Below are 19,261 nucleotides of genomic sequence, written 5' to 3'. Positions count from 1 at the left end.
AACGCTCCGGGTCTCCATGGCGACGGCCTTTTTTCGGCAAGGACCCCGGCGGCGGGGCTGTCCCACGGCGCCTGCTGAGCGTGGCGCTCTGGTGGTCAGGGCCGCTGACCAGCTTGGGGTTGTTAGACGGCGTGGCTGCCATCGAAGTCGTGGGCCAGCGGGCAGGTGAACTTGACCCGGAGTGCAGAACACGCGGGCGGCCGGACGGCGGGCTAGGTCCCGGGGCCTGCGGTGCGGGCGCTGAGCTGGCGGGGCGGGCCGGGGCGCGGGCGTCGGCTCCTCCTCCTCCTTTTCCTCCTCCTGCTCCTCCTCCTCCTCCAGCAGGTAAGCCTCGCCTAGAGCGGCTGAGGGGCGCGACTGGTCGGACAGTCTTAAAGCGGCCTGGCGGGAACCCTGGAGCTTCACACCACCTCTCCGTCACTCCTAACCGTAAGGGGCCCCTGTTGACCCCTAGAATTTAGTGGAGGTAGCCCGAGCCATGTCCTCCAGAGAAAGGAAATTCCTTGGGAGTGGTACCAGGTTGTGGGCCGCCCCTCAAATAGCATGGAAAGAGCCTGCGCCCAAGGGGACCTAAATTCGGCCCACTGACCTGCTTGCCGGCTTCATCTGCCCTCGCAGACCCAAGCTGGGCCCGCCCTGTAGAGACCGACCAAGGGTTCCCGGGCTCCTCCAAGGCTGCTGGGTATTTCAAAAGCTTGGACCCTCCCCCGTCATTGAGCACACGACTGCGACGAAGCCCAAGCTCTTGCCTTCCTAGATCCCCAAATATGTCACGGTATACTGCCACATCATCCCAGAAATATATGACAGATGGCTTAGCAATGGGGGAAAGAGGTGGAGGACATGTGGCAGCCCAGGGAGGTGCAGATCAGCGTGGGGCCTGGGAGGTTCCATAACTGCTCAAAGTCAAATTCCAGCTCCCCAGTGAAGGGTTAGGAGAAAGTGGCTCTGTATACTCACTTTCTGCCCTTTCTTTCTACCCTTCAGTAAATGGTCTCTTTTGACACTTTCCCAAGCTCAGAAGGAGCCGGCGCCTGTAGCCGATAGATGCAGAGAAGGGCAAGAGTTAAACAGGTCTTTTTAAGAGTTAAATAGCTCTCTCTATTTCTCAGTGTATTTGAACAATTTCTTGTTCTACGTTTAAATAGAAATATCCCTTTGCATTGTGTCTCTTAAAGTGCCTGTTGTAGGATGGCCATATAGAGATCTTAAAGTATTTGAACTATAAAGATTAAAGGAAAAAGAAATTGCCTATTAGATTCCTTTTGAGAGAGAGCTCCATTGGAATCCCATGTTTTTCCTTATGTTGGAATTTTTTTTTCATGATTTTTACCCAAAAATGCTGTTTCTTTCTTGAGCAGAGAACTATTCTTGCTCCCAGATTAGCAGGATACTTAAGCAGACATCACATACTGACTACCATTTGCCTGGCATAGTTTTTTAGGTAGCAAGGATATATCAGTAAATATTTTCATTGTGGTCCCTGTTTTCATAGAGCTTACATTCTAGTCAGGAAAGACTGAATAATCAAACAAACAAGACAATTTGATAATTAAGGAGGAAGAATGGTGTGAACTTTCCTGATGGCCTCTTAAGGGATTAGTAAGGGGTGAGGCGGTCAGAAAGATGACTAATCTTTGATGGCCTGTACCAGAGTTTTTGTTTTTGTTTTGTTTTTGCCATACTGGGGATTGAATCCAGGGGGCACTTTACCACTGAGCTATATCCCCAGCACTTTTTTATTTTGAGACAGGATCTCAATAAGTTGCTGAGGCTGGCCTCCAACCTGTGATTGTTCTGTCAGCCTCAGCTTCCAAGTAGCTGAAATTACAAGTGTGTGCCACATGTCCAGCTCAAAGCATTTTGAATGTAGGAACAAAAGTGTGATTTGGAGGCTGAAAAGGAGAGTATTGTGTGCAAGAATGATTCCCACTATTATGTATAATTATAATAATGTACTAATTAAAAATTTTAAGAGACAAAAAAAAGGGGGTGGGGATGGAGCTAGAGACTAAATCCTTTTCAGGTGTTTAAAGTGAAGAGAGGCAGAAAAATGGGCCTGTAGGTCAACTGGGGGCTGGGGGGTGGAAAGAATTGTGTCTTTTTTTTTTTTTTTTAATTATCTGGAAGATACTTGAACATACTAGAATGCTGAGAAGAGTGATCCACCAGAGAGGGAAAGAAGTTGATGAAACTACACCAAGAAAACAATTATAGGATAGACGATAGACAACACCAGTGGAATGGACTTTAATGGAAATGCTTAGGCTATAGTGACAGGAGAGAACGAAAAACAGGAACAGCATTGGAAGTGTGCATATAAATGCAGGTTGCCGGCAAGTAAACTGGCAAAGTATTCTTTTCAGGTTTCTTTCATATTAATGACACCTACCCTGGGATTTGTGTGGGAATAGGGGTGTTGTTTTATTTATTTATTTATTTTTAATTTATTCTAATATGACAGCAGAATGCATTTCAGTTCATATTACACATATATAGCACAATTTTTCATATCTCTGATTGTATACAATGTAGAGTCACACCATTCATGTCTTCATACATGTACTTAGGGTAATGATATCCATCTTATTCCACTGCCTTTTCTACCTCCAAACCCCCCTCCCTTCCTCTCTCCCTCCCCTTTACCCTATCTAGAGTTTGTCTATTCCTCCCATGCTCCCCCATCATCCTCTTAGGTTGTTTTATTTTTATGACTGATTTTTGAAATTTGAAGGTTTATTAATTTCTAATTGAAATTTCTAAAAGAAACATTAATTTTTGTTATAAACAATGGAATATTACAGATCAAATTGTACACAATTGTGTATTCTTTCAAAAATATAGCTACTATCATACATCCAGATTACAAATACAAGTTTGTGAGAAGTCCTTTTAAACAAATCAAGGAAGGTTTATTACCAGGAAAAGAAATAGGGATCAGACATATTCTTATGATAACTGGCATTTTGCATGTTGAAGAGTTTTAGGAGCAAGTGTTTTCTGCCATTCTGATCTATTTAAGTAATTAAATACTTTCTGAAATTGTTTTTCTTGTGTCCAGATAACTGAAATAGCACAAGTACATGTGCCTCTCAGTCCGAATACTGTGCTCCCTTATAAGTTACTGTTATAAAAGTTGACATGGTAACATATTGTCCTTTGTACCAGTAAGTATCAGAGATTTATTAGAGTGAGATTGTTTTATCCAGTCAAGGTAGAAGTTGGCTTAAAGTAGGCAGATGTTAGGTCTTTATCTGAACAGCTCCCAATCTGTCAGCTTCTGTAAGTAAGGCTTAGCCCACAATGTGATAAGAGACATAGCTTAGGGTATATAAGGTGTATTCTTTAGAGAAGATGTTCATTAATATACTTCATGTATATTGCCCTAGAAAGAAATGGGTGTGTGTGAGCATGTGTTTTTGTTCTAGATTGTTCTTTAGGAGTCTGAACTACTTTCCCCCAAATTTGTAATCTGGCTTGTGATTCCAGTTTTTAAATACTTCAATATATTTCTCCATTTTTGAAAGGCTTTGAGAAGTCAACACAGTTTACCTATGATGAAATTAATTCAGACTTTGATACTTAGAAATATGTTTCAAAGTGCTTTGAAAAAATAAATTGCCTTATGTAAACACAAGGTACCATATTATTGGTGAAGATGAAGTTAAAAAAGAGTTAAAGGTCTCAAATGTAGAATCACAATATCCTGGATACATAAAGTCTGTCTTAATGAAACATTTCACAGAGATTGTTGTAAAAATATAATTGTTTAATAAATTTAGTTTCACCTACAATCTTGTTTCCATGGAATTATTTGTTTTGAAAAATTAAAGGTGATATGAGCTGGGAAGGACTAGCCAGGTGAGAATGACAATATTGGATACCCTTTTTTTTTCTTTTTTAAAAATATTTTTTAGTTGTTGATGGACCTTTATTTTATTTATTTGTATGTGATGCTGAGAATCGAACCCATGCCTCACACAATAGGGGGAAAATCAACATATATGCCCAGAAAGAAGCTCTCTCATTTTTTTGTCTTTTCTTTCTTTCTTTCTTTTTGGTACTGGGGATCTAACCAGGGACCTTTACCAATGAGCTACATCCTAGCCCTTATTATTTTTTTTACATTTTGAGACCGATCCTTGATTGGTCATCCTGTCTCAGCCTCTCTAGTCACTGGGAATACAGCCCCTCCCTCCCCCACTTCCCCTCCATCTCTTTCCTCCCCACCCCCTCTCCCTCTCCTCTTCCCCCTCATATTTTTAATATTTGAGAACAACACTGTAAACTCTCAGGTCACTATGGCACAGAGAACCGAGTCCATATCTAATTTTTTTTTTCTTTTTTGGCACTAGGAACACTTTACCATTGAGCTACTTCCCTAGCACTTTTTATTCTTCATTTTGAGCCAGGATCTCATTAAATTGCTGAAGGTCTTGTTAAGTTACCAAGGCTGGACTTGAATTTGTGACCCTCTTCCCTCAGCCTCCCAAATTGCTGGGATTACAGGTGTGCACCACCATGCCCAGCAGCCCATGTCATTTAAGAAGGAGTTTTAAGTGTAAATTCATTCTGAAATGTTTCTATAGTGGTTAGACACTAGGAATTCTTTTTTTTTTTTTTTGGTACCAGGAATTGAACTCAGGGCCACTCAACCACTGAGCCACATCCCTAGCCCTATTTTTGCATTTTATTTAGAGACTGGGTCTCACTGAGTTGCTTAGCACCTCAGTCCTCCTGTCTCAGCCTCCTGGGCTGCTGGGATTACAGGCATGCACCACCACACCCAGCTAGACACTAGGAATTCTTTTTTTTTTTTTTGAGAGAAAGAGAATTTTTTAAAAAATATTTATTTTTTAGTTTTCGGCAGACACAACATCTTTGAATGTGGTGCTGAGGATCGAACTTGGGCAGCACATATGCCAGGCGAGCGCGCTACTGCTTGAGCCACATCCCCAGCCCAACATTAGGAATTCTTGATAGAACTTCTTTTGCTTTCCATCTTGTGGTGGCATACAATGTACAAGGCTAAGGCTACATATTTCTAAGTTATTTTTAAGTGTTAAGACTACCATAAAGATTTCAGATCCCAAATTTGTTTCTTGGAGACTGTGGATTCAAAATGAGTTACTGGCAGAATATCTTATAAACCTCTTCTTTCTACCTGAGTAAGTGTTGGCATTTTGATGGCCATTTTCATGTACTTACTGACTTTGGGGGCTTGATTTTGTTTTGTAGGGCTAATAACTAGTATTTATATAAGACAGAAGAAAAAGATGTCATTCCGTAAAGGTATGCTCTCTCTGCAAGTTATGTTGTTTTTTATAACTTAGTCAAAGGTAAAAAAGATCTTAATACAGGTTTTTTCCATCTGTTTCAGTAAACATCGTCATTTTGGTCCTGGCTGTTGTTCTCTTCTTACTGGTTTTGCACCATAACTTCCTTGGACTGAGCAGTTTACTAAGGAATGAGGTTTCAGGTATGGGAAACCTTACTAATATCATGGAATTTGTTGAGGACCTGGAGTTTCCTGTATCTCACATCCTAATTTAGATAAGGAAATGAGAGCTTGCTTCTTGGCTTTAACAAAAACTAGGAAAGACTTTGGGAATAGGCATGGTGAGTACTCATTGTGCTCTTATGGTGTCCTCCCATACTTTTCTTCTCCTTGTAGAGCAAATTGTTAGCTAAGAATTTTATCTGACAAGAATATTCCTTTTCATTAAAACAGAGGCCTTAGAGGGGCCTCTGTGGACTGCCATCTGCTGACATTTCAGCAGGTCAGGGCTTCAGAAGATGTGAGCAGGCACATGACCCTGATATTTGATGCATGATTTGGTCACCAGGAGTGTCATTCTGGTTACTTTCCTTCACCTGTTACTTTAACTTGAGCAACCACATCAGTAGAACTCTAGTTATAAAATAGAAATCATAAAAGCTTATCAGCTAATTTTTAAAAAATCATTGCATAATTACAAGTTATTTTAAATTGCTTGCACTTTTCTACCTTGGTATTGAGGGATGTTTAAGGCTTCAGGGTATTAGTCAAAAATCATTTTTGTATTGCTTGCTACCCACTATAGTTGATTCAGAGGAAGACTATACTAACTTTCCCCTTTCACTGAGTACTTATAGCATATAGTTTTTTTGTATATGTTGTTTTGGTGGGTTTTTTTTTGGTGCTTGGGATTGAACCCGTGGCCTTATTCAAACTAAGCACATGCCCTACCACTGTCCTGGTAAGCATGTTTTGTAATATGTATGTATATATTTATGTATAGCATATACAAATAAAAAGTAATACATGCTTCTGGTGGAAAAATTTTATAAAAAAAGCTTCATGAAGGCAATTTGTTCATTTCTTTATTTCCCATACTTAAGAATGATGATCAAAGGAAGTGTCCAATAAATATTAGTTGAATGAGTGATTTCATTGCCTAGAGATAATTACTATAAACTTCCCATCTTTTTCTGTGTATATTTTTTCCTGCAGAGTTGAGATTATACTAAATTGTATATATGACATGTTTTTCCATGTGATTTTATCATAAGCATTTCACCGTGGTGGCAGAAACTCTTTAATATTTCACTTGCATAGTTTACTTGTTTCCACAGGAAATCGTCTTCTTATAGTTACTTCCAGATGATGACCAAATGCATTACATGCAACACACACATATACTTATTATCTGTTACTCATTCTCCACAATGGTAGGGATTTGTATGTTTTATTCATGGCTGTATCCCCAGTGCCTATGTATTGCCAATCACATAATAGATACCCAGTATATGATGGAATAAATGAGGGAATATACAGTCATCCCTCTGTATCCATGGGGGACTGGTTCTAGGACTTCCCAGGACATCAAAACCTTTGGATGTTCATATAAGATGGCATAGTACTTGCATATAATGTACACACATCCTATTGTATACTTTAAAGCATCTTTAGATTTAACTTTCTACAGTGTAAATGGTATATAAATAGTTGTTATACTGTATATTTATGTAGTAACAACAAAAACAAGGCTCTTCTTCAGTATAGTAATTTTTTCCTCACATTTTTGATATGTGGTTGGTTGAATTCACTGATATGGAACCAACTAGATATAAGGGACTAGTACAAAAAGGCAAGAAGGAAGGTTTACATCATACTTTTAGTTACTGGGTGTAATGCGTTCTGTTTTCTAATTCAATTTTCTACTCCAATCTAGAAGCTTTTTCTATTCAAATTCTAATCAGGGGGTTGCAGATGTAAGTCAGTGGTAAAGCACTTTCCTATCATGGGCAAGGCCTTGCACTCTATCCCCAGCATCACAGAAAACATTCGGATACTGTCTCATTAAATTCTGATTTCATGCCTACTTAAATGATTTGTAGTTTGAAAAACATTTATGGTTTATTTCTAGGTCTTTCACAACTATGAATAAAATTGTGACTTTCGTGTGTGTGTGTGTGTGTGTGTGTGTGTGTGGTGCTGGGGAATCAAACCTAGAGCCTTGTGTATGCTAGGCACCAACCTATATCCCAACTAAAATTGTGACTTTTGATTACTTTTCAGATTTTGTCCTTAAGAGGGGTGGCAAGGGAAATGATTAGGTCAAAGGCCATGTACCTCTTTAAGGCTCTTGAGCCAAATCACTACAATACATTCTAGAAAGGTGCTGCTACTTTCTTACTAATAGTCTATCAGTGTTGTCAGCCTGATTTTTAAAATCTTCCACTTTTGCAAAAGCTTGGTTATATACAGGAAAACAATTTCTGGGTTGTATACTTCAAAGTTTAATGGGAGAGAGAGAATAAGGTAAATTGGTACCATAATATCACCTTACTTCTTTCCTTGTCTTGGACTCTGTATCAGAAGTTTATAAGATTGTGTTTGTATCACAGTGCCTTCCTGTATGTTTTTTTCAGATTCAGGAATTCTGGGGCTTCAGCCCATAGATTTTGTTCCAAATGCTCCCCGACAAGCAGTTGAGAGGAGACAAGAGGAGATTCCTGTGGTCATTGCAGCATCTGAAGACAGGCTCGGGGGAGCCATTGCAGCTATGAACAGTATTCAGCACAATACTCGCTCCAGTGTGATTTTCTACATTGTTACCCTCAATGATACAGCAGACCATCTCCGGTGAGCTCTGCTTACCTAATGATTCTGCCTCTAGTGGTGCTCTAGAGTAGACCAGCTGCCAATCCAGGACTGTTTTAATATATAAACATGTATATACACACATGTATGTATACATATGTGTGTGTATATTTATACAGTTTGGATTATACACATATAAACTATGGTACATTTTTCCATGTGATTGTATCAAAAGCATCATGTCCCTGATAGCAGAAATGATATAGAGCTATGCCAGGAAGTAAATGAACCATGCACACTGTTAGCTCCAGTTACTATTTTTTTTTGGTAATACAGCTTTCTCAAAGAAAGAAGCAGTGTTATTTACTGCTTCTTAATCATAAATTCCGTATCTCATAGATATGCTCTGAGTATTTTTAGAGTGGGAAGACACTTGGGAACAATGGCAGGATGGTAGGATGAAGGTGTGAGCAGACTCTGACCTAAATCTTAGTCCAGGGTGGCTATTTTCTCATCTGTAATTTTGGAATGAAAACATCAAACTCAGCATATGGTATGTCAAGCACCTAGCACATAGTAATTGCTCAGTAAATGGTCATTAACTATTTTAATTGCTGTGATTAAAAGAAACACGATTTGATGGAGTCTCATCCATGAAAATAAATGAAGACTTGTCAAGTTTATTCCAAGAAACAGCTTAACAGATTAACGTTTGTCAAAGTTCTAAGACATTTCTGTCCTTGTGGCTTTCTTCATGGTTCATATTTAATGAAAAGTTATGATTTTCTCATATTTGAAAAACTCAGAATCCAACTAAGATATAGAATACTGCATTAAAATAGACTACAGAAATAACAGTGTCTTCAGAATGTTGATTAGGAGTGGACTAGAAAACAATGTGCATTACTTCTTCAGGAAACACTGGCTTTTCTTAAATTACTTGACTTGGGTAGATATATTACTTAGGATCATGACAGTGAATTAATAGTCATTCTATAGGTAAAGACTACTAGCTTTCTATATAATTAGCTTTCACTCCATTACACTTTGGCTTATTTTCTTCAGTGTGTTTGGAAGTTTAAGAATTAAATGGTTCATGTGGTGATAGGATTTTCTCAATTCTATCATTTTTCTATAGTAGTTTTTGTTGCAAGAGAATTTCCATGTCTTGGTTCAGGGAGGGATTTTAGTGGGAATAGACCTTATTTCAGATGATGAAACCAAGTATTAAAGGAGCTTGAAAACACCCATTTAGTCCTTAGGATCTCTCTCAATAATATTATGTTCTCGGGCTACGGTTGTGGCTCAGTGGTAGAGAGCTCGCCTAGCATGAATGAGACACTGGGTTCGATCCTCAGCATCACATAAAAACAAAATGTGTCTACCTAAAGATACATAAATATTTTAAAAAACATTATGTTCTCATCAGGAAAGCAAAGGTAAGGCTATTGTTTGGAAACATCAATATTTAACTTAAATGGTTTCTTGTTTATTTTAAATCAGGTCCTGGCTGAAAAGTGGTTCCCTGAAAAACATCAGGTACAAAATTGTGAATTTTGACACTAAACTTTTGGAAGGGAAAGTAAAGGAGGATCCTGACCAGGGGGAGTCCATGAAACCAGTGAGTTCCATGCATCCTTGTTTATACTTGGGAGGATCAGGAAATCATTAGAATTCCTGGATAACTATGGGTTCAGTGCAAGTTTTGCCCAGGGGACCAAATTTGGACAGTTCTAAGAGTCCTTTGGCTATCTTCTGCCAAGGGTTCTAAGAACCTTTTATAATAAAAGCAGAAGCCAGGTGTGATGGCAGGTACCTGTAATCCCAGCGATTTGGGAGGCCAAGGCAGCCCTGTCTCAAAAGGGCTGAGGATGTAGCTCAGTGGTAGAATGCCCCTGGTTTCCATCTATAGTACTCCCCCCCAAAAAAAAGAAGCAAAGCATAGGCACTACCCTATGCCAACACTTCTTTCCTTTTTCAGCTAACCTTTGCAAGGTTCTACTTGCCAATTTTCATTCCCAGTGCAAAGAAGGCCATTTACATGGATGATGATGTAATTGTGCAAGGTACCAAATAATGTTACCATGAGAGCTTTTCTCCAGATTGTGGGCTGTAGTGTTTGCCTTATTTATGGTCTTTTGGGGCTAGAGCTGGGACTCAGTAGTAAAGCACTTGCCTAGAATGTGTGAGGTACTGGGTTTGATACTCAGCACTACATCAATAAAGGTATTGTGTCCATCTACAATTAAACAATGTATATTACTATTATTATTTTTAATAAAAGGTCACCATAGGGGGAAGTGGAACAGGGAATCCCAAGGCAACCAGAAATGTTAATCTTAACACCATATCCATTTCAGGTGATATTCTTGCCCTGTACAATACACCACTGAAACCAGGACATGCAGCTGCATTCTCAGAAGATTGTGATTCAACCTCTACTAAAGTTGTCATCCGTGGAGCAGGGAACCAAGTAAATCCCCCGCCCCCCCCCCCCCCCCCCGCCCCGTAAAGGTTTAAAAAGGAAGGAGCTCATCCTTTTCCATTGTTTACATTCCCCAATTATTTCAACCCCAACTCAAGCGTTCTTTTCTAGATTTATAGACCTGACAACACAATTCTCTTTGAATATCTGGTGAAATATCAGTATCTAGATCCCATTGCCTTAGAACCTCAACCTCACTTTTATTGGCTAATTATCTTAGAAGTCTTAGTTTAACAAGCTGTTTTCTTAACTGGCTATAAAATTATTTTTATATTTTTATATTTCTTAACTGGCTATAAATTACTTTTTCTGTTTGAAGCAGCAAGAGTATGTATTCCATTTGTTTTTAGTACAATTACATTGGCTATCTTGACTATAAAAAGGAAAGAATCCGTAAACTTTCCATGAAAGCCAGTACCTGCTCATTTAATCCCGGAGTTTTCGTTGCAAACCTGACAGAATGGAAACGACAGAATATAACCAACCAGTTGGAAAAATGGATGAAACTCAATGTTGAGTAAGTATATAACTGACCTAGTCAAAAACTTATTTCAACCCTGAGAATTTTGAGTAACAGAAGTTGGTCAGTATTTCACTGATATTTGTTATTTTTCCCACCAAGAGAGGGATTGTACAGCAGAACACTGGCTGGCAGCATCACAACACCACCTTTGCTTATTGTATTCTACCAGCAGCATTCCACCATTGATCCTATGTGGAATGTCCGTCATCTTGGTAAGTAATTAATTAACCAACTCCTAAGCTAATAAAGGATTAAGTGTCCAAGGAAGGAACCACCTTTAAGAATTGGACTTAACACTGTTTCAAGTTGTTTGGCATGGCATTGCCTTGTGTTTGACAGGTATAATCATTTGGCTTTCTCTTAATATTAAGGTTCCAGTGCTGGAAAACGGTATTCACCTCAGTTTGTAAAGGCTGCCAAGTTACTCCATTGGAATGGACACTTTAAACCATGGGGAAGAACTGCTTCATATACTGATGTTTGGGAAAAATGGTATATTCCAGATCCAACAGGCAAATTCAGCCTAATCCGAAGACATATGGAGATCGCAAACATAAAGTAAACTAGAATTTAAAACTATAAGCATTTCTCAGGAAATCCTTGAAAGTAACAGTGTGGGAAGTAACAGTTGGTAGGCCTCAATTCCTATTTGTTGCAACCCATGGAAAAAGATATGTTTCAGCTGAGTAAAGATGACAAATTGCCCTGTCTGGCAGTCAGCTTCCCAGATAGACTAAAAATATGTCTCCATCTGTCTTACCAACTGTTTGCTTACTACAGTGCTGACTGGCCAGAAGAAAGAACTGATAAGACTGATATAACCAGTTCAGCTAGCTGGTATGGCTAGCTCAAAACTGCTGCTTGGTTTTAATTTTGTAAACCTGTGGCCCAATCTGTAAATAAACCTACATTTTTCAGTAGACTTCTTTGCTTTCAGATAAATACTTCTATCCCTTCACTGTTTAAGAGAGGAGTTCAATGTAGATTTTTTTATATATTTTTAAAACTGTATTTGTATTAATGTATACATCATAACACATATTCACAAAATTTACACTTTGTCATGGCAAAACTGGCACATTATACACAGAACATTTTGATAGTTTGCTTAAGATGTTAAGGAAATCCTTATAAAAGGACAAGTTTCTGTTACACATAATCTGTGCTAAAATCATAAGCATCATCTTCTTGAGTCATTTTATCCAAGTTTAAAGAGCTTGCAGATTCACCTGAAAGAGAAAAATAAAGTGAGGTTTACAAAGCAATTCTATGCTTAAGCTGCTTTGTTAGAAGTCCTTAGCCTCAAGCTCACCTGCTGTAGATTCCTCAGGTGGTGGTGGCTCTCTTTTCTCTTCTATAGGAGGCATGTCTGAGATCTTTTCCTATGGGATAAAGAAATGATGCAGGTAATTTAGTAGTCTTTGAATGTACACTTGTTACAAACCAGAAAACTCACTTTGACTCATAGAGAGAATACACTTACATCAGCTTCTTCATAGTCAACAATCTCTTCCTCACTGACCATGTCTTCATTGTCCTTCCCCTCCTCCTGTTTTCTTTCTCTCTGTCTTGGTAATTCTTCAGGTATGTCCTTTTCCTCTATTATTCCATTTGTCAGACCCGAAGACTGGAAAAGTATGCTCTTGGCTAAACGAGGGCCCTTGATGGCTAGTAAAGGAAAAAAAAGACCATATAAACAGATATGACCTAATAAAGGTCTTTAAGCAGATGAAAATAAGCAGTGAAACAAGTCTCTCTCACCTTCTATGCTATGTGCATTGCTCTTTTCCAGTTCCTCAAGATTTAAGCCCCTTTTCATGCCCGCCACAATACTTTCATTAAAATGTGGAGGAGGAGTCCAGGAAGTTGGGGGATGACAATAGTAACTTAACGAGTCGCTGAAATTAAAAATAAGATCTATCAAAAAAACAGTTACTGCCAGGTGAATCCAGTGGCTTAGGAGGCTGAGGCAGGAAGACTCCAAGTTCAAAGTCAGCTTCAGCAACTTAGCAAAGCCCTAAACAACTTTGGCAAGACTCTGTCTCAAAAAAAAACAAAACCCAGAACAAAAGGGCTGGGGATGTGGCTAAGTGTTCTTGGGTTCAATTACTGGCACACCCACACAAACGTGTTGGGGATGGATGTGGCTGAGCAGTGGAGAGCTCCTGGGTTCGATCCCTAGTACCCAAACAAACAATGCCAATAGAATCCTTACCCTGTCCACTCAGACCACAGTAGTCTGGCAGCACGTTCAACATTTGGGCTTCCACCTTTTTGGTGCAGACCTCTCCTCTGAGCAAGTTTAGTAAACAATTCCAGAGAATTCTTATAGTCTGGGACAGTATAATGCAGTACAACCTTAAAGCAAAATAGGAAATTTCATTTGACTGAGTAAATGAAAAAAAAAATCTATTTAAAATGCTTATACTACAAAATGGTGATGAGGAGCTCAACAGAAAGGGAACGAGTTCTTTACCTGTCGAGCATCAGCCTGGGACAGGATGGCACTGGCAGCCTCCATTGGTTTTACTGTTTCAATACTTGCTGGACTCCGCAGAGCAAGTGCAGTTAAGGAGTTAAGTGGTGACACAATCAAACTTGGACTATCTATGATTGTGATCTGTTTGTCCAAGGGAACAATCTGCATGTTCCTGAAAGAAAAGAAATAGAATCACCAGGGGCACAGGTTATATCTGGAGGGCAACAGAGAACACGAAGCTCAGGGTTGGATTGAACAAACTCAACACAGTGAGTCAGATCCAATTTATCATCATTTGCTTCATGTTTACCTGAAAGCCTAACAGTATATTCATTTCTTTTTAGAGAAAAGAACTACATGTTGTAGTTCATATACCTACCTAAACACATAACTATTTCCTCTACCCTAAATACTGTCATTTTTTTCTACCTGGCAACCTGTCTCTCATTTCCCAAAGCCAGGTGCAAACATCACTTTCTCCGAGGCGGCTCTTTTCTCTCTCAAATTAGTTGCTTAATTTGTCTTTAAAACTATATTGCAGGCAGCCACCCCACTCCAATCAATTCTTCCCCAAGCACACCGCTGGTTCCACCCTCTTTTTTTTAACTGAAAGTTTTAAAGAACAGGAAATTACCATCCTCGGGATAATAAAATAAAATCATATTTACTCATCTATAAGAAAAATTCTTTGTTATAGAATACCATAATTTACCTTGTAAGACCCATGGAAACACCAACATTACATATCCGCTCTTTTTTTAAGCTGTTAATGATGCTGCTCTTCCCTACATTTGGGAAACCTATAAATAAATAATTCACAAATATAAAACACAGTATGGACTGATCATTATGAAATTTCCTCTGCACAATTTTATGTTTGCCTGATGTTTAGAGCAAGAGTTGGATCTCAGTGTCTTCGCAACACTAGGACCGATAATTAGCTCCTTCATTCCTTACAGAAGTAATAAGAGGGCAGGAAAATACTATTAATGCAAATAAAGAAGGAGTATGCCTGTATGTATGTATTCATTTGCAGTGCTAAGGATAGAACACAAGGCCTTGCACATGAAAAACAAGTGCTCTTACCACTGAGCTACATCCATATCTACCATGAGCCAACTTACTACAGTGAACTGAACTTAGGAGCAATTATGTAAGTTTTTCTCTAAATCTTTTGTGTGGAGGTAAATGGGGCAAGAGCTAATTTTTGAGCAAACTATTTCATAACCCTGTTCTAACTTAATATCAGCTAAGTAGATCTTGAAATTTGATTGAACTCAGGGGCACTAGACTACTGAGCCACACCCCCTGCCCTATTTTGTATTTTACTTAGAGACAGAGTTTCACTGAGTTGCTTAGCACCTTGCTAAATTCCTGAGACTGGCTTTGAACTCTCTCCTATCTTCCTGAGCTGCTGAGGATTACAGGCATATTGACCTGCTAAGTAGTTCTTGACTCAAGAAAAAAGGTAGAATGTGGTGAATTGAAACTCACCAATTACTCCAACGTGAATAGCTCTGCCATAAGTCTCCTGAAAACCTCCAAGAAGTTTCAAGAGGCATTCTTTGCCAAAGCACACTTTACGTTTGAGTGGAACAGCTTTCTTCTTCATCTTGACATGTTAAAATTAAAAACACATTAGTTTAATTATTCTGACAATAGATAAAACCCAAGAAATCTGGCATCACTAGACAATTGCCTTTCAGATATCTCTGGATGAAATCAGAGTTGGATCTTATTATCTTTCATTTTTTAAAATCAACATTTTGCATACTCATCATATTTCAACCATTGAAAATCTGAAAGAACCACACTTCTCACCACTAATAGTAAAGTGTACCTTGGTTATCTTCCCTTTGTCCTTCAGGTATGTTGAGGCTTTAAACACCACTGTTGGCAATTCTTTCTTCAAATAATTTAGCCAGCTCTCCAAATTGTCCCTTGGTATTAGATCTGATAGGAATTACAAATATGACATATACTTCAATTTAGTCATTCTGTTGAGGTGAATTTATTAAATGGGTAAACCATAGATTTCACTATTGTTTGCCTTTTTTCAAAAGGATTTAAATGGAAAATGAGGGAAGGGCAAGCTGCCCTCATCCTAATATCTACACTTCTGTATTTCAGTTTCTCCTGTATAGCTCAACCTTCCAGAACTGAAGTCAACCTCTGCATTATACCCTACAGTTATTTCCAGGATTTACCCTCAATTAATTAACAACAACCTGGGTTTCTAACCTTAACAGTGATTTTTTTTTATCCTATTCTTTATGTTTCAAAGAGTCTCTGTTCTGGTTTCTACTTTCTGGTTTCACCCTTCTACTGCTCAAACCTAGACAATCATTTCATTTAAATATCTGTCACATAAATTTCACTTGCTTTGAGCTAATACTCAACATTGTGCAGGTGGCAGGAATTTTGAACACTGTCATCACATTTTGAAGGGGAAAACCAGGGATTAAGGGGCGCTTAACCACTGGGCCACATCCCCAGCCCTTTTTTGTATTTTATTTAGAGACAGGGTCTCACTGAGTTGCTAAGTCTGGCTTTGAACTCATGATCCTCCTGCCATAGCCTCCCAAGTCACTGGGATTAAGGCATGCACCACTGCACCCAAATCTCAACAATTCTTTACATGAAAGTACCAAATAGCAAAAGAATAGGAAAAAACAGTCCTATCACTTGTAGAAACAACCTACTTCCCACCACCCAGCCTATCTTTGGCAACTAGAGTGCACGTGCTCTGGCTTTGTTGAGGTCAGAGTTGGATCTTATCAGTCTTCAGTGACAATCAAGACTGTTCAGATGTTTTCCTCATACCTCACTCGTGCAGGTTAAAAAAAAAAAAAGGATCAAAGACATCCCTTTTCCTCACCTGATTTATTTAATACAAGTACCAGCTTTTTATGTCCACTCTGGACAATAGCATCTTCTACCTGAGGACACCTACAACCAAGAGGATCTCTGGCATCCAACACTTCTAGCAAAACATCTGAGGCTTCAATCACCTGTCAAGGAATAAATAATCATAATGCACTCCTTGTTTTGGGAATATCCTTATCACGAGTCTACTGGGATTATCTACTTGGCAACAAGGTAAGCTTAGAGTTGGAGCTCATGTCTTCATTTTAGAATGGAGAACATTCATCATTTCTCATATAGCTTGCTCAGCAGCCTCTGAACAGCATGGGTTTTAAAGTGTAAATACCCCCATCTTCTGAATATGTCACCACCCACACTGAATTATGTAGTCTGATAGGCCCTTTTAGCCTTGGGAACAACTACACCTAGAATATACCACCCTGTTGATCTTGGAGTTACCTTTATAAGGCTGGTGCCAGGAGTCTAATTTTTTGAATCAATACCATTTTTTGACACTGACCTAGACTAAGGTACCTTTTTAAGTTCCTGACAATATAACTTCTTTGGGTGCTGTTTGCTCAACTTGGCTTTCTTAGTTTTGCATTGTTCCAATTCCTAGAGAATATAATAAGGATGAAAGGACACAAAATTAGATATATGGCAATTGTAACCTGTATTTTCCACGATTAGGATCAGTGTAGTTGACTTTTTTTTCAGTATTTATTTTTGATTGTACACAATACCTTTATTTTGTTTATTTATTTTTTATGTGGTACTGAGGATCAAACCCAGGGCCTCGCACATGCTAGGCGAGCGCTCTACCGCTGAGCCACAACCCGATTTTCAAAAATATTTATTTTTTAGTTGAAAGTGAACACAATACCTTTATTTTTTATATTCATGTGGTGCTGAGGATTGAACCTCACGCATGCTAGGCAAGCACTCCTCCTCTGAGGTACAACCCGAGCCCCAATTTTTTAAAATACTGAAAACTGTCTGAACTCAAGTTATCTTCCTCCCAAAAGGTCCACCAACCTGTATATATGCAACTCATTTCTTTTTTTTTTTTTTTCCATTGTAGAGTGAACACAATACCTTTATTTTATTTTTTAATGTGGTGCTGAGGATAGAACCCAGTACCTCACACATGCTAGGCAAGTGCTCTACCACTGAGCTATGACCCCAGCCTGTCATTTCTTACTTTTTAAAAAGATGTAATCCTACCTCCACAGGTTCCACATCAGATGGCTCACCAACAGGATTAGTTTCAAGTTTTCTTTTCTTTTCTTGTTCCTTCTGCCTATCAAGTTTCTGCTGTTGTTTTAGTTCTTCCAGCTGTGTCCAAGAGAAATGAGAAATGAGTGAGACAGTGATGATTAATGTTGTTAACTTATTTTGGAACACTTCTTTATTTTGGAAGTGTTTTGGTTAACATAATTTACCTGCTGTTTCCTTAGCTCAGCTTCCCTAAGAAGAGCTTCCTTAAAAGGAGCACTATTTGGAATTCCTGGGTCTTTCCTAGGCTTTTTGTGACCCCGTTTTTTAGCCTCCCTTCTCAATTTCCGATGATGCTCCCGAACCTATTAAGAAAAAAAAAAATTCCATTTAATAAAAAAAAATCTTTCTACTTGAACAGAATTTAAGTGAAAAACCTGCCTGGCTGCAGTTCAGTTTAAAAATGTCCTAAAGAAATGGTTTAATTGGAATCATATAAACAACAAATATATGTTTAAAACAGCAAGAAAATGTCACAAGGAGGTTGTTTGTAAGGATTATTATGTTTACAGATCTTATTACCAAATTATTGTACTTTCCATAGCTGTACTCCTTATACATAAGAGTTTGTATCTATAGAATATCTGAATTTCTAAATATTTAATCCAGTCTTCCTCACTGAAGATGGGGCAAAAATCAGATTTACAATACATTTAGTACACCTGTCCCAAGAAAAACACTTCTTACCTTTTTTTGGATTTTATACCGCTTATGACAAGTCATGCGTTTACTTGCTTTCTTCAACTCTACAAAAAACAACAAAAAATTTAAAATGAAATAGCCACAAATGATCAGTATATTTAGTTTTTGTTGAATAGACTATGCTGGCATGTCTTTTTTTCTGTTAAGACGTTAGTTATACCTACATTTAATAATTGTGTGGGGAATCAATACAAGCGTACATGCCATTTTCAAATCACACTGAATGGATTCAATAGATAAAAAATGGAGCCATTCCCCGCACCTACTCTTCCGACATTAGAATGAGGTCACACACAGGAACGTGAGACCCCGAAAGACAGCCACTTCGGATCAAGCACCACCAATCACAGGCAGGAGGAACAGCGCGTTTGGAAGGCGGTTCTCCACTCTTAGCCGCAGAAGGGAAAACACTGGTCTGGTCTTCTCCACCCTTCGGGACAAGCCTTCCTTGTGGACAGTGGGTTCACGGTTAACAGGATCGACTGGGGCCTTGCAACCCTCATTCTACGAGGGAACGCGGGAACAGGGCCTCCATAGTCCACCCCCCCACCTCCCCAGAGACCAAGTCCTAAAAGAACGCCCTGGAGAGTTCTGCGATCACCAGAGGTAGGGGCCTCTTCACCCACTTCTGGAGACCCCACTCACTCGGCCGCTTCATAGTGTAGCCGGTCAAAACAGCAGCCGCCGCAGAGACACCAGAAAAGGACGTAACTCCGCGAGTGCCACGTGCTAACTGAGGCCACGGCCGAAGTCACGCACTCACGCTACTGCCGTAAAGTGCGACGCCGTTCTTTCGCGTGCGCGCGCACGCAGTGTCGCGCAGAATTGGGTTCGCCTGGCGGCCGC

At 39.2% G+C, this 19,261-nt stretch overlaps 2 protein-coding genes and 3 non-coding genes across 8 annotated transcripts; 1 reads left to right on the top strand and 4 right to left on the bottom strand.

The window, feature by feature from the left end:
- The first annotated feature begins 77 nt into the window (after positions 1–77).
- Glt8d1 (glycosyltransferase 8 domain containing 1) lies at positions 78–12,016 on the top strand. 2 transcript variants are annotated; one of them, XM_027947795.2, is made up of 10 exons: positions 78–324; positions 5,239–5,292; positions 5,381–5,479; positions 7,915–8,128; positions 9,590–9,707; positions 10,068–10,152; positions 10,447–10,559; positions 10,922–11,088; positions 11,194–11,306; positions 11,466–12,016. In XM_027947795.2, exons 2-10 carry the CDS (start codon positions 5,277–5,279, stop codon positions 11,654–11,656), a joined length of 1,116 nt encoding a protein of 371 aa, XP_027803596.2. In that variant the 5' UTR covers positions 78–324; positions 5,239–5,276; the 3' UTR covers positions 11,657–12,016. The 2 variants fall into 2 exon arrangements, with proteins under 2 accessions (XP_027803596.2, XP_027803595.2); XM_027947794.2 differs by having other exon boundaries at positions 78–429.
- Positions 12,017–12,068: 52 nt separating this feature from the next.
- Gnl3 (G protein nucleolar 3) lies at positions 12,069–19,206 on the bottom strand. 3 transcript variants are annotated; one of them, XM_027947791.2, is made up of 16 exons: positions 19,061–19,206; positions 18,678–18,858; positions 18,401–18,459; positions 17,881–18,018; positions 17,663–17,773; positions 16,973–17,053; positions 16,452–16,584; positions 15,414–15,526; positions 15,068–15,185; positions 14,286–14,373; positions 13,571–13,745; positions 13,310–13,452; positions 12,856–12,992; positions 12,578–12,762; positions 12,407–12,476; positions 12,069–12,323 (listed from the first exon to the last, which is right to left on the bottom strand). In XM_027947791.2, the coding sequence occupies exons 3-16, from the start codon at positions 18,434–18,436 to the stop codon at positions 12,244–12,246; spliced, it is 1,608 nt and encodes a 535-aa protein (XP_027803592.2). In that variant the 5' UTR covers positions 18,437–18,459; positions 18,678–18,858; positions 19,061–19,206; the 3' UTR covers positions 12,069–12,243. The 3 variants fall into 3 exon arrangements, with proteins under 3 accessions (XP_027803592.2, XP_027803594.2, XP_027803591.2); XM_027947793.2 differs by having other exon boundaries at positions 18,682–18,858; XM_027947790.2 differs by lacking the exon at positions 18,678–18,858.
- Positions 13,804–13,880, bottom strand: LOC114102386 (small nucleolar RNA SNORD69). The gene has a single exon (XR_003584504.1). It is a non-coding gene; the product is annotated as a small nucleolar RNA SNORD69 (small nucleolar RNA).
- Positions 15,284–15,367, bottom strand: LOC114102387 (small nucleolar RNA SNORD19B). The gene has a single exon (XR_003584505.1). It is a non-coding gene; the product is annotated as a small nucleolar RNA SNORD19B (small nucleolar RNA).
- Positions 16,322–16,399, bottom strand: LOC114102385 (small nucleolar RNA SNORD19). Its single transcript, XR_003584503.1, has one exon. It is a non-coding gene; the product is annotated as a small nucleolar RNA SNORD19 (small nucleolar RNA).
- Positions 19,207–19,261: the final 55 nt, after the last annotated feature.

Source organism: Marmota flaviventris, chromosome 1 (assembly GCF_047511675.1).
Source record: "Marmota flaviventris isolate mMarFla1 chromosome 1, mMarFla1.hap1, whole genome shotgun sequence".
Lineage (NCBI taxonomy): Eukaryota > Metazoa > Chordata > Mammalia > Rodentia > Sciuridae > Marmota > Marmota flaviventris.
Note: the sequence above shows the minus strand (reverse complement) of the source record. Positions and strands in the feature narration are given on the sequence as shown.

Excerpts from the sequence above, each read along its gene's own strand:
- Glt8d1 (XM_027947795.2), top strand. Across the intron at positions 5,480-7,914 it reads ACTAAGGAATGAGGTTTCAG|ATTCAGGAATTCTGGGGCTT; the intron begins GTATGGGAAACC and ends TGTTTTTTTCAG. Across the intron at positions 9,708-10,067 it reads AGGGGGAGTCCATGAAACCA|CTAACCTTTGCAAGGTTCTA; the intron begins GTGAGTTCCATG and ends TTCCTTTTTCAG.
- Gnl3 (XM_027947790.2), bottom strand. Across the intron at positions 12,993-13,309 it reads CTGTGGTCTGAGTGGACAGG|CGACTCGTTAAGTTACTATT; the intron begins GTAAGGATTCTA and ends TTTTAATTTCAG. Across the intron at positions 12,477-12,577 it reads TTGACTATGAAGAAGCTGAT|GAAAAGATCTCAGACATGCC; the intron begins GTAAGTGTATTC and ends TTTATCCCATAG.